The sequence below is a fragment of the Castor canadensis genome, chromosome 14 (assembly GCF_047511655.1).
Source record: "Castor canadensis chromosome 14, mCasCan1.hap1v2, whole genome shotgun sequence".
NCBI lineage: Eukaryota > Metazoa > Chordata > Mammalia > Rodentia > Castoridae > Castor > Castor canadensis.
In genome coordinates, this window is record NC_133399.1 from 20,117,609 (window position 1) to 20,135,057 (window position 17,449).

Consider the following 17,449-nt stretch of genomic DNA (forward strand, 5'->3'; position numbering starts at 1 on the left):
AGATGAGTTCACAGGCATTAGCCACCACATACCAACAAACACTATGATATTTCTGAAATACAATTTTTTCCTTGATGTCATGATCATCCAAGTTTAGCAACACAAACTCCCTTCTTTTGCATTGCATCTGGGATTGTGACTTAATTGATTCATTTTTGCCATCCATTCCACAATCATCCTATCATTGATAAATTTCCATATCTTCTTTAATGCTTCCAACAATCTTGTATTTTACCTTTCTTGCAGGAATTGGGTTTTGTACACAGGGCTTTGCACTTGTAAAGCATGTGCTTTAATTCTTAAGCCACACCTCTTCTTCACATTGAATAGATGACTAGGATTTTGAGAATCTTCTCTTTAAAGCTGCTCTCTGTGGTTCCACACCTTTTCCTCAAGCAATTGAGATTATTCATTCTGAACAAGAACATGAAAATTGAATAATAGTTACAGAATATATCACATGTACATAAGGAAGGCAAAAATTGCAATGAGTTTTTGGAGAGAAGGAAAATGTGGTTGGAAATAAAGATCCAGCAAAGAAAGAGTGCTGAAAAGAGTTAAATGAGGATATAATAAATCCTTTCTCTCCCTTGGGCATACTGGGTTTAAAGTTAGGGATTCAAATTTGCTAGGCATATGATCTAACACTTGATCCATGCTTCCTGTCTGCAAAATCATATATTCACATTTGTTATCATCTATAAATGTAAGTACTGGGTACTTATGGTATCTGAAAAGAAATGATGAATGAGAGTAACTGAATATGTTATGGAACGGAAGACACTGGAGCATTGCATGATACCTGAATTGACCCTAAGGTGTGTAATGTTATTTGAAAGTATACTTCAGGACTTTGTTGTGTCTGTTGAGGAAGTGCGAGGCCTGAGTTCAAATGTCAGAATCACAAAAATGTGGATAAAAGACTCAGTTATATTCCTATACAATTAAAATCCCAGCCACTGAGGAGGGGGGATGTTGCACACAGATTATCAATTGGCTGTCAGTCATGGTTATTTAGTGAGATTCTGTCTCAAAATAAAAAGATACCGGGATGTAGCTCATCACTGGACAGCTTTGCTATCTATTACAAGGTCTTGGGCAAAACTCAGTAACACACACACACACACACACACACACATACACACACTCACACACACACACACGAAATAAAAGGAACAAACTGCATTAACATAAACTGCAAGTACACAATGCAAAATGAATTAACGTAACAAATAAAAAAAAATAAAATATATTGATATCCTAATCGTGAAAACAAAATGGAATACAGGGAATACACAATTAAATTTGAACTTAAGCCAGGGACTTGTGCCTCTCGCCTGTAACCTTAGCTATTCTGCAGACACTGGTAGCACGTTTACATTACCTAAAACATTATCCACATATTTGCCATGCGCCTGCTGCTGGGAGACGTGTCAGGTGACACTTTTATGGCAATGTGTGTTTATTTTCTTTGGTGTGAGAAAGCCCTGGCCATCTGCTTCATTCCAGTTTCCAGAGTTTGAGCATCAGCCCTGCATGGACTTCCTGTGTCCTAACCTACCTGAATCTCCTCACCTTAACTGACCTGATGAATTTTTTCGGTGGGCTATTGAGACTAGAATTCTCTGAGCAAACCTTTATCCCATTTTCAAGGGGAGTATAGAAGATGGTCACAGTGAGTATGATCAGAGGCAGGCGCTGTGTCCTTAGGGTCAGGACAAGTTCTGCTGAATGTAATTAACCCATAAACTAAAATATATCTCCAACAGAGGAAGCCTGATTGCCAAGGACAGCTGGAGTGTCATTTGCAAGTCACCAGTCTCGCACCTCTTCCCCCTCCACCTCCCCGTCACTCAAGGACTTGGTGGGTGGGCGCTTCGTCCCTTAGCCAATCAGAGCGGCTGTTTAATCGTAGGCACCAGCCATCCAATGAGGAGCGGCAGTGTTGGGCGATTCACCTTGCCTTCCTCATTGTCGCCATATTTGCCATGCGCCTGCTGGGGGACATTGTGCAGGCTGCACAGCTCCAGCAGCTGTGTGAACTCTTCTGACTGCAGGACCATAGGGAGGTCACCTGGACGTGTCGGAGGCGGGAAATGGTGAGAGGGCGGCTGGGCATCCGCAGTGCTGGGTGGCGGGACTGTTGGATCCCGAAGCTGCGGTGGTTTTGACTGGACCCTGTCTGTTCTGGAGACTGCGCCTTGATCACATGGTTGGGGTCTTAGGTCCACTGTCTCCTGGAAGGTGCCGCTGGACTAAAGACTTGAACCCCGTCCTGTGTCCCTGTGAGGCGACTTGCTCCCAGACCACTGCCCTGATGGGAGACTCTGTTTGCAGTTCCATGTCCAGCAGACTAAGGTGGACGCGGAGCCTCCCCAGCACTTCGGGAGTTTTTGCTGGGATAGGGCGCTTCTGTGCAGTGTCTCCATAACTCTTTACTGGGACCTTCTTCCCCTTGAGTCCTTCAGCTTCAGGAGAAGTATGGGCTAAGCTCTGTGCCTTGTCCCCTCAATGCAGTGCTACCAATAAATCCGTCATTTCCACAAATCCTGTAGTTTGTCAGATTCATTGGAAGTGCAAATCCACATGTGCACGTGGTTGCCTTCTGAGTGGTGGCGACAGTTATTGCCCTTCCTGATTTAACTGTTTGTTGTCCTCAGGTTGTTTTTAGAATATTGTTTTATAATGAAATGCTGGTTAACTTAGACCTTGACTTTAAGAGAATTACTGTAGGTGGAAAGCCCCAAAAGTGAGGAATGTAGACATCTGAAGTCAGAAAGGCAATTTGCTCTCAAAGAGAGGAGAACACAGGAGAAGAAATAAGTTAGTATAGACAGACGTGGAGATTGGCAAAATTGGTTTTCTCCTATGATCACTCAGTCTTTTGTTTTTGTTACTCGTTTTATTTTTGGGGACTGATATTTGAAATCATAGTGTTACATTTACAGAGGAGAGATCTACCTCTTGAACCATATCTCCTGTCTGGTTTGCTGTGGTTATTTTGGAAATGAGGTCTGGTAAACAATTTTTCTAAGCTGATTTGGACTGTCATTGATGTCAGTCTCCCCAGTACCTAGGTTTATAGGAAGTAGCTACCAGTGCTAGGATCTTCGTAGTCTTCTTTTAGTTTTTGGAATGCACTGGGATTTGAAATCAGGTCTTCACGCTTGCTAGGCATGTGCTCTTACCTCTTGAGTGACCCTTCTATCACTTTAGGTGATGGGTTTTTTCGAGATAGAGTCTCAAGAAATTTTTGCTAGCACAGGCTTTGAACCAAGACAAACCTGATATATCTCTCTTTCTTTCTCTCTCTCTGTCTCTCTCTCCTGATAAGCTAGGATTACAGGTGTGAACCTCAGGAACCTGGGTTCTTCCTGATCTTATGGTGACTGTAAAGTGTGATTTGTTTGGTGACTCAGGCTGAGATTTGTCAAATCACCTTACTACTATTTACAAATCATTTTGAAGATATTTGTGATGATTACTTCATAATCATTTTATGCAAAAAAAGGGCATTTGGGAAGTGTGTGGAGGAGTATCTGAGTTAACAAATGGGGTAATGGGAAGAATGTTGCTTCTGTGCTCCTTTGCTAGTGTGGAAATGAGTGGAAGTGTGGTTTAATTGCAGCTATTTATGAGGTTTGCAACATTCAAAATATATCTTTGCACTACTTCCATTTTGTGTTGATATAGTTGTTTAGACAGAGTGTAATTTGTGCCAATGAAGTCTTGGAGGCTCAGGCTCAGAAAGACACCTTTATATTTTTCTTGAAGTGGCAAGAAGTTGGTGTATTTGGAAAGCGATGTGACTGTGTAGTATAGATTAAAAGTTTTGGTCCTTGTATCATTTTCTAGCACAGTGATTCTGAAATCATTGAAATTTCTGAGGCAATAGGAGTGTATTTGGTTGTTTTCCTAAGCCCCATTGAGGCAATGTTTGTATTTATTGTAATGACAGGTCTTAGGGTGCTACATCTTTATAACGTTAGGAAGGTGACTGGCTTGAACAGACATAGCAAAGAAGTGCCATGGCTTCTTGTCTCTTTCACACTGCCCAGAAGTTGGAGGGACTGTGCTAAATCTGGAGGGTGTCGAATTTGAACTGAAGGAAAATTAGTTGGCATTTGAAAGTTGGTTTGTTGTTGGTAACACCACATATTTGTTAAGAGAAGTGATGGCAAAGAAATTTAGCACAAGTCATAACATTGGGGTCTTTGGGGCAATGTTTGGTAATGTTACCAGTGTCCATTCTTGGTACTTATGTCTTGTGTGAGATAAAGGCACTGAGTCAAAGTGAAGGAAGTTTCATGAAGGAAAGAATACACATTGAATAGACTTCATAGATAGCAGTTAGGTATAAACCATGTAGAAAATCTCACCAAAACTAAAATGATGGAAGAGATAGAAGGTTTCTGAAAATAAACATTGCATTTAATAGAAGTCAGTGTACATGGACAAAGATTAAGATATCTTAGTAAGGTCACAGGATATTAGATGACTCTGAGTATTTCCCTCACCTTACAGTGGGTGCATGACAACAGTTTCTGGAGTAATAGATCTTTCCCAAGACTCAAGCCCATAAACCATATCCCTTGTTGTGAGGTTGACCCAAAAGATTTTGCTCATTTTAATTATATAACATTGCCCTAGTGTTCTACCCTGTTAGTAGAATATTCTTTTATGATGGGGGTTGTGGCATTGGTGCTCTGTAGAGTATGGATATATTAAATTTACTGTGAAGTTTTGGTAATGTATGATTTTAAACCTTTTATGGTTGTTTGCTTGTTCTGTGATTTGAAAATATGTGGATGTTCTAATTTATTACACTTGTCCATTTAGCATTAAACATCTTTGTATGCTGTTTTTTGTACTATACTGATAACCTTTGGTTTTGAGCAATTTTTGTACTTGTTCCTTCATGCTACTATCACCCCCATCTCACCCTACCTCTCTGCATGTCATTTTTCTTTTACTGTTCCTTTGTTCTGTGTAAATGGTATTCTTCTACTGTGTGAAGTTCAGACGGTTATTACAAATTCAGCAAAATGACGTGCTTTGCATATAGCTGGTGTAGTACAATCTTGCTGAAGTCCTTTATTTACCTATTTATTTACTTATTTATTACTTAGGGTCTTGTGATTGTTAAGGCAAGCACTACGCCACTTAAGCCAGTCTGACAGGTGCAATAATTTATTACTTATATTATCACATTTTCTATCCCCCTTTATAATACTAAGTACTTTTAAAATGTATTGTTAGTAATTTCCCAAACATATAAAATTATTTTCCAAGTTTGTTAAATGAATTTCAAATAAAGATGTGGTGCTTCATGGACAAGGCAGATATATTTGTATGTTCCTCACTATTTTCTTCAACCCATATATTGTTGTTCTTTCTGATTGATCATAGTATAAGGGATGATTACCTAGTCCATAATTCACTTTGAATGACTTTTTGCAAAGGTTGTCCTTTAGTACCAGTAGTGAGGAAGAAAGTAAAGAATTTTTGTTAGTAAGAATTTCTAATTTCTTAACACTATCTTTCTTTATGTGATCTAAGTTCTTAGCTTATATGTTTTTGTTTCTCTCTAGAGATCTTTCAACCATTACCAAATTCAGATACCTGTGATACATTCTGTGAATTTAAAAGTGTTCTCTTTCTCTTCTAGCTGCATCATTTCAATCATTTTCATGCTGACTCTTTGTTCTTCCTCTAGTCCACCATTAAGCACCTATAATGGTGGTTTCATTGAACTTGTATATCCATCTTCATGCTCTGTGTAATCCTTTGATGATTTCTAAGTCTGCACTGATTTTATCTTCTTTGTATATAATATTTCCACTTTGCTGTTTCTTCTTCATGCTTGCCTATAGTCTTTTGATGATTCCACTTTAAACAGTTCCAAGAAAAGGCTTTGTGAAATGAGTCTCCTGCCTGAGATTTTTCAGCAGTCAATTTCTCATTCTGAAAATAGAATTTTGGACCAAGGGCACAAGCTCCTCTCATTGCACATTGTAAGTCCAGCTAATTACACTTCAATGTCAAAGAAAGAAGCATGGTGAAAGCAGGGAAAGCAGTATTATTTCACAACTAGGATATGTTTGTACTCAGCTCATGTTCACCATCTCCACGGTGCATACATGTGGTATAGATTTAAATAGGCAAAGATACCTAGGGGCACAGAGCAAAGATATGCACATTTAAACAGTTCCAGTCACAGGTGTGACGTAGTTGTTACAACTCTGCTGTTGATATGGGAGAGGTTCTGGAGTTGTTATCCAGAGGATGGTCCATCCAAAGGAGGGTCTATTGTTGGGGATAGATTTGGCTTCAGGTCATGAAGAAAATATCTATCTTTTCCATCCTAGATTCCAAGGGGGCTGCAAGGTGACTGCTGAACAAGGCTCAGAGAACAAACTGATTCAACATGGTAGGTGCCATGTTTTTTCCTGCTTTAGTTGATTCATGGACTGAGTATGGAGTCCATTCTTTTTAGGAAAAGCAGTCTGAGGATTGCCTACAATGCTTTTTTAACTGAAGATCCACATTTCCCTGTTTCTTCATATTTGTTGTCATTTGTTCTTTGTGTGTGAAGAGTGGATATGATATTATCTTCATGCAGAATTTTTCCATTTTCTTGGCCCGGCCTAGAACCACAGCTTTTCCGAGATCACAGGGTGTCCCCTTGGGAAGATGAGTGTAAAATTTTCTCACCACATTTCCAGTTGAAAGGTCTATTCTGAGAAGCAGATTCCTCTTCGCTGCAATGCATCACCAGGCTGTAGTGGGTAGGCACCAGGGAGGAGGCCTGTACTGCTGAGTTCTGTTCCTGGATTCAATTATTTCATTTATGCACCCTCCCTCATAGGCGATTACTTCTTCTTTTACTCAGATCTCAAAGGGTGGGTTCTGGATCCCTAGCCAGTGAGAAGAGCTTGAGAATTGGCAAATCACAGTCTGGTGTAAGTAGGACCCTCTGATTAATACAGGAAATGCCTTCTGGTCTATGGACATTTTCTGGATCACATTGTGATGCTGAGAGCAATTCTATGTAATTTAGTCTCTCCCCTACTGTGACTTGCTCATGGTCCCAGTTGAGTGAGCAGAACTTCACTCACCAAAGAAGCCTGAAATGGTGTTTGTAACTGGCACCCTAGACCCTTGGAGGATGAGGACATAAGAAATGGTCTGAAAAGGTTGGTACAGACCTGGTCCTTACAAGTACATCACTGCATTTTGTGGCCTGACTCGCTGCTTGTGAAGTTTTAACATTTGTTCTTCTCTGCCCTGGGACTGTTCAAATGGGCACACTCTGGCATCCTGTCCTCTATGTGCAGTGACATAGCCCTCGCCCAGAGCCCTGTTAGGACTCCTCAGCACCTGAGCTCTAGGTCTTCTCAGCGTTCAGTGAGTGGGAGGCTTGGGCTTCCTCCATTATCCTTGTGGCCTTGGTGATTGCCCAGAATTAGCTAAGTGTTTAGAAGCTGATCTCAGACTAGAGCCAGATCCACAGCCCAGTTCTTCTTAGGGCTGTCATAAAATCCTAACCTGGAGCTGTCTCTGCATTGCCCAGCTTACTGCAAAGACTGCATGCGCATGTGGGGTGCATGACAAAAGAGACATGTTAGGAAGGTGTTGAAGGTTTGAAGTGTTTGCAATCTCTGACATAATTGGAGTTGTCTAGATAGTATGTTCAAACTTTAATTTCAGGTGGAGACAGGGACTGATCATATTGAAGTAGCAGTAGCAGGGCAGCAGCAACTCGGAGGTCTACAGGGTCTCAAGGGTGAGGTAGAGCAGGGCTGTGCTTTCTAGGAGGGGCATACTGTTGTGGATGACTCTGGGAGAGAAGGGATAACAAAGGGGGAGCCATCAGGTCGTTGACCAGATATCCTTTCCCCTGAGCTGACATTGTCTTCAGGTGACCATAAAAAGGGTTGTTGTGTTGCCTCAGGTTGAAGGTGGGTCATAGAATTAAGGAGTATAAAAAGGAGACAACCTTCAGGAAAGTTTGCTTATTAGCTATTCTGTTTCTTCTGAACAATTAGGGTAAATATTTTTGGGCAGATAGTAGGATTCCCTAAAGTGTGAGCCTTACCTTGTTTTAGGTTTCCTGAGGAAAGACATGTAAGTGTAATGGGAACACAAACGATGATGTTATTTAATCATTAGTATTTTCTAGGATTACTTTGCGTTCGTAATATTTCAACTGATTGTATTTTCTTTTTTTTTTTTTTTTTTTTGACCTCTCCTACAAATTGATTCTTCTATGAAATCAGGAACTATTTAGAATATTCCCAGCAGAGTTTGGAATATTCCCAGCAGACTCCTGGTTCCATTTCCATGTCAAAGAAATAGAGTTCTTTTGGAAAAGCCAGATGCATGTTCTGCTTAAATACAGTGCATCCTCACACTGTGTAACATAAGGTCCAGGAAGGAGGCCTGGTATGCTAAGGACTGTGCCAAGAATGACTTGTTGGTCCAGGCTCTGTACCACGTGATGTATCACTTGTCTTGCCACACAGATCTAACGTCACAGGGCCTTGGTTCAATAGCCAATGGAAAGAACTGTCTTTGGAGGGAAAGAACTGTCTAGATTGTCCTACCAGAATCCAGTGGGAGGAGGCACCACTGCCTAATCTTTGGAAAATGACTTTCTGGTTCCCATCATTTTCTTAATCACTGAAATTTCTTCTGATATGGAGACAGTGGGACTGAATCTCGCTCCCCTGTCATATGGGAGCTCAGCTAGGTTGGAGGGAAGAAGCCAAGTCACCATAACAAGCTGATGTAGTGTTTGTGACCTGTGTCCCCAGTCTCAGGAGGATGAGGAAGTTGGACCTGCTTGAAGCAGTGGTGAGAGACCTTGTCCTTCCAAGCACAGCGCTGGATTCTTGGGCCTGAGTTGCCTGCAGTGTCTTGTGGCCCTCCATCCTATCTATTGTGTGTGGGTCTGCAAAGATGAGCAGGAATCTGTCATCCTGTCCTGTACCTCTGAGTAAACTGACCCATCCTGGAGCCCTTGATTCTCTCCCCAGATGATGTGATGGTGGGAGGTAGTAGCTTCCCTGCAACTGAAACTGTGATCCTTGGTGTCCCTGCTCCTTCCAAACTTCTCAGGGTAAAATTGATGGTCCTGAATTATGTAAAAATGTAGAAGCAGGGTCTTGTATTTACAACCTGATTCCAGACATGTGCTACTTAGGGTTCTAGTAAATCTAAATTTACAGATAGCTTACATTTCACAACTCACTGCAGTAGTGGTGCACTTGAGTTGAGTTTTGAATGGGAGGGTTGAGATTGGAAACTTATGAAAGGTTTGTGAACATAATTGACATTCTCTTTGGCCTGTGTCTAGACAGCATTTTCAAAACTGAAGTGAAGATTGAGGCAAAACATGAACTTAGGGTTTCAGTGGCAGGACCACCCCAACAGCAGAGTGTGCATGTGCTTCAAAGCAAGGTAAAAAAGGGCTGTTTTTTCAAGAGTAGTAAAGAGGAACAGCATATAATAAAAAGAACCTGAGAGGTTGTGGGTAAAAGAGGGGCCCAAATTATCTCCTGGACCAGAGATCCTTAGCCTTGAGACTTTCTTGTGACAATGAAGGATGGGGTGATATAATGACTCAGGCTGAGGGTGAGCCAGAGACTGACTGGAAAGAGCAGAGAATTTCATTAAGATAATGTGTATAGTAGGGTTCTTTTTCAGCTGATCAAGTAAGATGATGAATTTGAGGTGGAACATGAAAGAATCAAAAGTGTGTCCTTCCCTTGTTGGGCATCTTTATACAATGGGAACATGAAGGAAGGTGGTGTTGTGGTCTTAACCACTAGTGGTACCAAGATTACTTTGCTTGGGTAAGTTTTCAGTTGTTTACATTTTCATTTATAGAGTTTGTCTAGTCACAATGTAATTTGGGACAATTGTGGAAGTTGTGATAGCTCTTGGGAAAGTCAGACTTTCACTTGAGAGGTTATTTTTTGTGGTGACATATTTAAAAAAATTGTGTTTGCTCTTCATCACAGGTTCTGGCACAGAAGTACAAAAACTCTTAGAATATCATGAGCAGTAGGAGCAACTTTGGTTATTATCCTTTGCCCCTTTAAGTGGTTCCTGAATATATGCTAGTGAGGTGATACATGGTATCATCCCAGATGAACAGGGTGACCTGAAACCATGATCCTACTGTCTTTAGCCTCCCAAGTAGTTAGGATGATGAGTAAATGGCACCAGGGTCCAACAAGGTCTTCCTTCTGTATTGTGTATTATAATCATTTTTTACTTTGGAAATCAAAATAGCCATTTTTGGAAAGTTATTGCTTAGTTCATTTAAAATAGGAAGATAACATTAGGAAGAAACCAAAACAAATATTACAAGCAATCCTATTTTTATATGTTTAATTAACACTTGCATTTCTTTTGCTCATTCCTCTTTTGTTTGTATCATTTTGAATAGTTTAGTTTTTTCCAGTGCTTGTGATAGAACCTGTGGCCTTGCTCATGCTAAGAAATTGACCTACCACCATGCTATTCATTTGTTTTCTCAAGGATTCACTTATTTCTATATCTCAATGTTTTTGGTGAAGTGCAAATATTTCATGAGCTCCCATCTCCAAAAATATCCAGAGTAAAAAGACTGGAAATGTAGCTCTTGTGGTAGACAATCTGCTTTGCAAACATAAAGCCCTGAATTCAAAACCTTATCCCACCAAAAAATTAAAAATTAAAAGGAGAAAAATGCAGAACATAATGATAGATAATTCAATATGCTTATCAGCCAGCTCGATGCAAGTGTTACAGTGGAGTTTGAGTCTTTGAGGTATAGTATCATGTCATCTGCAAATAGAGATATTTTGGCTGTTTTAACTATTTGTATTCCATTTATTTCTTCTTGCCTCATTGCTCTGGCTAGGAATTCCAGGACTATTTTGTGTAGGAGTGGTTAGAGTGGGCATCTTTGTCTCATTCCAGACCTAATGGGAAATGGATTTGGATTTTCCCCATTAAGTGTGATGTTGGCTATAGGCTTGAAATATATAAAACTTATAATGTTGAGGTGCACTCATTCTATTCCTGGTTTTCTTAGACCTTTTATAATGAAGTGATGTTGAATTTTATTGGCTTTTTCTGTGTCTATTGAGATGATCAAGTGGTTTTTGTCTTTGCTTCTGTTTATGTGCTACATTACATTTTTTGATTTGCAAATGTTGAATCACCCCTGCATCCCTGAGATGAAGCCAACTTGGTCATGATGAATGATCATTCTGATATTTCATGAGATTTGATTTTCTGTTATTTTATTGAAGACATTTACATCAATGTCCATTAAGGGGATTGGCCTTTAGTTTGACTTTTTGAATGTGTCTGTGTCCATTGTTCAACAACTTCATTGTTATGAAGTACCTTTCTTTGTCTCATTTGACCAATATAAGTTTGAAGTCTACTTTACCTGATGTATATATTGCTACTCTTACCTATCTTGCGGGGCCAAGGATTTCTTAAATCTTCCAGCCTTTTAGCATTAGGCAGTGTTTATTTCCATCAATTAGATGTGTCTCTTGTAAACAACAGATTGTCAGATAGTTCTTTTTAATCGAGTTACCCAAATGGTGACTTTTGAAGGGGGAGTTGAGTCCACTGATTTTCAGTGTTAAAATTGATTGGTATGTGGTGCTTCTCATCATTTAATTGTTTTTTTTGTTTAAGTGTTTGAGTGTGTACAGTTGAATACATTCTACTCTCCCATTTCTTCTCTTCTCCTGTGGTTTATTAATTCCTGTCCTATCATAGTTTTGTTTGGTTTCTTCTATTGTTTGTAGAATTCCCTGTAGAATTTTCTGTAGTGATGGCTTGGTGGTCAAATTGTATTTTTGTTTGTGTTTATTGTGGAAGATTTTTATTGATCGTAAATTTTGAATGATAGTTTTCTGGGTAGTTTATTCTAGGGCTGAAAATATTTCATTCAGTTCCTTTCAGGAACCTCACTCCATGCCCTTCTTGGTTTTAAGGATTCTGTTGAGAAATCTGCTGTTATTTTGATGGTTTACCTTTATACATTGTTTTTCTGTCTTACAGCCTTCAGTATTCTTTTTCTGTAGTCTGTGCTTGTTTTAATAACAATATGCATGGGGAGGTTCTAATTTGTTCATGTCTATTTGGTGTTCCGGAGGCTTCTTGTACCTGAGTGGACAAGATTTTCTCAAGATTTGGGAATTTTTTAAAAATTCATTGAATATATTACTTATCCCTTCAGCTTGCACCTCTTCTCCACATTCAATGCCCATGATTTTCATGTTTCATCTTTTGATGGCATTGCTGAGTCCTTGCATATTCCTTTCACAGCTTTTGGTTTGTTTGACTAATATTCCTTTCACAGCTTTTGGTTTGTTTGACTAAGGTTTATGCTGATTTTTCTTTAATTTCAATTTATCTTTGGGCTCCAAGATTCTGTCTTCCACTTTTTCTAGTCTGCAGGATTGGCCTTCCACTGAATTTTTTGTATGACTAAAGGGGCTTTTTATTTGATTTTTTTTTCTGACATTTTCCATATGTTTGTTCAACTCCTCTTTTATATTTTATGTTGTAATCTTTAATTCAAATATCTCTTTTTTAGTGTCCTTTGTTTTACCTTGGTGTTTGTTGATGTCCTCTCTGAGTTCATGTTTTGTTTCTGTGTCTTCTCAAGTTTTTTATTTTTGATGTCTTGAAATTTCTTGAGTGAATCTTTACATCTGGTTAACTATGTCTATTATTGTCTTCCTGAGTTTCTCGGTAATTTCTTCCAAGATTTCCTCTATCAGGGTTTTTTGTTTGTTTTGTGGGAATCACTGGGCTCCTTAGTGGCATTTATAATTGTTTTGTTGGAGACAGGAACTGGGTATCCATTTTCTTCGTGTTCCCTGAATTCTTTATAGAATTATGTTTTTGAGGATTGTGGTTTAAATTCCGTCTTCTTTTTCCCATCACTCTTGTTGGTGCTGTGCAACTCTGATCTTGATATGCTAGTTGGTGGTTTAAAATCCCTTTCTTCTTTCCCTTAATTTAATTTTTGTGTCGTTACTGACTTGGTTTGTTAGCTAGGTTGACGTGCTTTTTCTGTCCCTGGCCTGGCGGTGTAATTTAGTAATAACAAATTCACAGGTTCAATGCCACACATTTTATACATATTATATAGAAAACCCCTTGGTAATGGCAGTAACACACAGTGAGAGTTGGTGAGATGGCTAATTTTTATTAGGCTAGATGTAGAAATTTGGATAACTGGTAAAGGTGGCACTACAAAGGGTGGGCAGGAAAAGGGGTGGGTGGTTGAAGAGGTATGGAGGCTGCTGGGTTTTGTGGTCCTTTTTCTTGTTGGATGTATTTATGTTGTTGTAGTACAGGGTGATTGTGTCAGGGATTACAGGATCTGTGGTTGTGCACAGTTGGTACAGTAGGCTAGTCAGTTGGTGGCGAATGTTTAGGAGGTGGGGTAGTATGGTGACAGTTTAGTGTTGTTGAAGGAAAAGGGGGGTAGAGTGAATGAGAAAAGGGAGAAAGTGTAATTGGGAGGGAGAACAGTGGATTGTATCTCAGGAAAAGGAAGGAAAGTGAAGGAGGTAAGAATATGTATAAGATAAAAATGATGGTGAAGTTAATAAAGCAGAAAAACAAAACCAGGTACAGGAACAACAAATAGTTTAGTCTTTTGGTTAGTTCTGGAGTTATTCCTTAGGTGTCCAAAGCTGGTATTAGCATACAAATGGTTGCACTGATGTGGTTTCACAAGGTGACTGGCTTGTGATTAGCATTTGGTTCCTTCTGTCTACAGGGCAAGTTAAAATTGGGAGGTGGGGTAAGTCTGTCAGTTTGTGCAAGGTGATCAGAACTGCTATTATTTTCACCAGGTTATGACTTCATTGCCCTTCAGCTGCAAACCTGTTTGGTAAGCTCCTCCCCCAGCTATACAGTTTTGAATACTGTCCTCTGTTCAATGAGATCAGCACCAAGATGTACCCCCTGCACTGCTTTGGGAAGGTGGCTTGTCAGCCCACCCCCGCTCTCAGCATTTGTACCTCTCCCAACCTCTGCTCAGTGTTAGCAGCTCCTGTTGGAGTTTGGCTTGTTGGCCCATCCTTGCTCTCAGCCTTCATTCTTTTTCCCACATGCCATGAGCATTCAGCACTGAGAATTTGGCTTCTTGCCCCAAGCCCATTTTCCAGGGCAGTTTCAGTGATCCACCCCCACATCCACTGTCAGTGCTAGACTACAGTTCACTATTTATGCTTTAGAGTTTTGTTGGCGAATTCAGTCTGTCCAGGGGCTTCACTGGATTATGTTCCCAGGTGTGCATAGAGGAATCATGCGTGGTGCATAATGCTAACTTGTTCACTCTGCAGATTCACACTAGCAATTTTGGAACTTGATGGTGCAAAGAAATAACATAGCATAGGGAGGCTCTTGACAGATTAATGATCCAGTATGTCACACAGTTTGATTGTAATTGATGCTCTTTCTTCTGCATGTTGGGAGATAAAAAACAAGAGGGAAAAAGAAAGAGTGAAATGGCCAGGAGGCTTTTTGCTCAAGGTGCAATATGCCTTGCTGGTCATGCTCTGTGGAAATTTAATGGCTGCTATGTACAACTAATGGCTGATTTAAGGGTCAGTCTTTGAATTTCCTGTGAGCCTAATATTATGGTGGTTATTGTTTTTGTTGGACTCAATTAGAATTACCCAATTGTAGCTCCAATATCTCAAGGTGCTTTCTGGAGTCATGGAGCTTAGGACTTCTAATTTCCTACTCTAACCACCATCTTGAATCCTCCTGTTTGATTATTGTTTCTATTTCTTTACAGAATGTAATTGGAATTTTCTGTGCAGAATGTCATTTGATTGCATTGAACATGTAGATCATTTTTAGTACAATGGCCATTTTCACAATGTTAGTTTTATGGATTGATGAGCATAGAAGGTCTTTCCATCATCTGATGTCTTTAATTTCTCTTCTCGGTGGTGTATAGTTGTCATTACAAACGTCATTGGTTTTTTTTTGTTAAGTTTATATGAAGGTAATTTATTGTTTTTTAGTAATTTATTGTTTTTCATTCTTAGTCTGTGCATTATTGGTATATAGAAAAGCTACTGATTTCTGTGTGTTAAGTTTGTATCCTGCTCCTTTGTAATAAGAGTTTATAATTTCTAGAATTTTTTGGTAGAGTTTTTGGGGTCTCTTAGGTATAGGATCATCTTGTGCAAATAGGGATACATTGACTTCTTCCTTAGCTATTTGAATCCCTTTTTTTCTCACTCTTTTCTTATTGATCTGGCTAGGAATTCCAAAACTATATTGAAAAGAGTGGAGAAGCAGAGAGCCCTGTCTCCTTCCTGATATTAAGGGGAACGGTTTCAGTTGTTGTCCATTTAATGTGATGTTGGTTCTAGTTATGTCATATATAGCCTTGATTGTTGAGAAACACTCTTTCTATTCCCAGTTTCTTCAGTGCTTTTATTGTGAAAAGGTGTTGGATTTTGCCAAGGACTTTTCCTGTGTCTACTGAGAGGATTACTTGGTTTTTTTCCTTGTTTCTGTTTATATGCTGTATTACATTTATGAATTACATATGTTGAACCATCCTTGCATCACTAGAATGAAACTGACTTTGTCATGGTGTATGATCTTTTAGAATTGTTGAATTCTGTTTGCCAGTATTTCGTTGAGAATCTTTGCATCTATATTCATTAAAGACATTGGTCTATAATTCACTTTTCTGTTTATGTCTTTGTTTTATTTTGGAAAGAGTGTAATACTAGCTCCACAGAATGAATTTTGTAGTGTTCCTTCCCTTTATATTTCCTGGAAAAGTTTGAGTATTGGTGTTAGTTTTTCTATAAACATTTGGTATAATTCAGCCATGAATCTACTAGGTTCTGGATTCTTCTGAGTAGGGAGATTCTTTATTACTGCTTCAATTTCATTGTATCTGGTAGGATTATTTATGTGTTTAATATACTTTGGCTCAATTTTGATTAGCTATATGCATCTAGAATTTTATCCAATTCATTTAGATTTTCCAGTTTACTTGAATATAAATTTTCAAATTATTCTCTTATGATTCTCTGGATTCATTGGCATTTGTTTCCTCATTTGCATCTCTGATTTTATTAATTTGGGTCTTCACCTTCCTCAGTTTTGTCATTCTGGGTAAAGGTTTGCCAATCTTGTTAAACTTTTCAAAGAACCAACTTTTTGTTTCATTAACTCTTTGTATAGACATCAGTGGAAATACTTTCAGTTGGTCATTTAGTTCATGTTGGCTATAGGTATGCTGTACACCGCCTTTATTACATTGAGGAATGTTCCTTGTCTTCCTAGTTCCTTCAGTGCTTTTATCCCACAAGTGGGCACACATTGAGACTTCTCTTTGAACATAAACTTCAATATTAACTGTGAAACCAGGACTGTAAACTCAGTACAGTGGTGTGGGGCGGGTACTAGAGGGAGGGGAAATGTGAAGGAAGGAGTTTAAGGTGACAGTATATAGAAGATGGACTTTATATTACTATATGCAACAGTACTAAGAAACCTCTTGCAATTGCTTTAAGTAGGGTGGGGAGGAGGTTGATGGGGAGAGAGGATGGGGATAATGTAAATAATCTGCAATGTAATTCTAATTGTTACTATGAATACCCCCTTGTATAATGAATATATCCTAATGAAAATTTCTTAAAAGGAAGAAAGGATGCTGATTTTTTTCAGAGGATTTTCTGCATCTATTGAGATGATCATGTGGTTTTCACCTTTGCTTTTGTTTAAATGCTATATTACATTTATTGGTTTGTGTATGTTGAGCCATCCTTGCATTCATGGAGCAAAATGAATGGTCATATTGTGTGCCCTTTTTGATGTTTTGTTGAATTTATTTACCCAGATTTTGTAGAGAATTTTTTCATTGATAATTATTAAAGATAATTGTCTTCATTTTTCCTTTTTTTGTTGTTTGCATCATTGTTGTGATTTGAAATAAGTGTAGTACTGGCTTCATAGAATGAGTTTTGTACTCTGCCTTCCATTTCTACTTCCTGAAAAAGTTTGAGAGGACTGGTATTAGATCTTAAAGTTCTGTTAGAATTCAGTTACAATTTAATCAGGTTCTGAGGTATTTTTTGTTGGGAGAGTATTGGTGCTTCAATTCATTACTTGTAATAGATTTATTTAAGTGGCTAAAATATTCTTAGTTCAGTTTTCAGTGGTAAATGCATCTATAAATTTATCCATTTATTCTAGAATTTCCCAGGGATTATCTACTATTGGAATGCTAGTTGCTCATTATAGTTTTAAGGGTTTGTGCTTTTGGGTTTTACTTTTATTTGCCCCAGAGAGACTACATATACTTGGGTCTGTTAATGAATGTGTTCATTTTTGCCACTAACCGAAGACATACATAAGCTATAAAATGCTATGAAAGACT

General features: G+C 38.9%; 1 protein-coding gene across 1 annotated transcript in view; it reads left to right on the forward strand.

Annotated features, from left to right (window-relative positions):
- The first annotated feature begins 1,951 nt into the window (after positions 1 to 1,951).
- LOC109674487 (uncharacterized) overlaps positions 1,952 to 17,449 on the forward strand; it is a 50,904-nt gene continuing 35,406 nt past the window's right edge. Inside the window, 1 exon segment of the mRNA XM_020151438.2 lies at positions 1,952 to 2,099. Coding sequence (XP_020007027.2) covers positions 2,097 to 2,099 — 3 coding nt within the window. The 5' untranslated portion in view covers positions 1,952 to 2,096.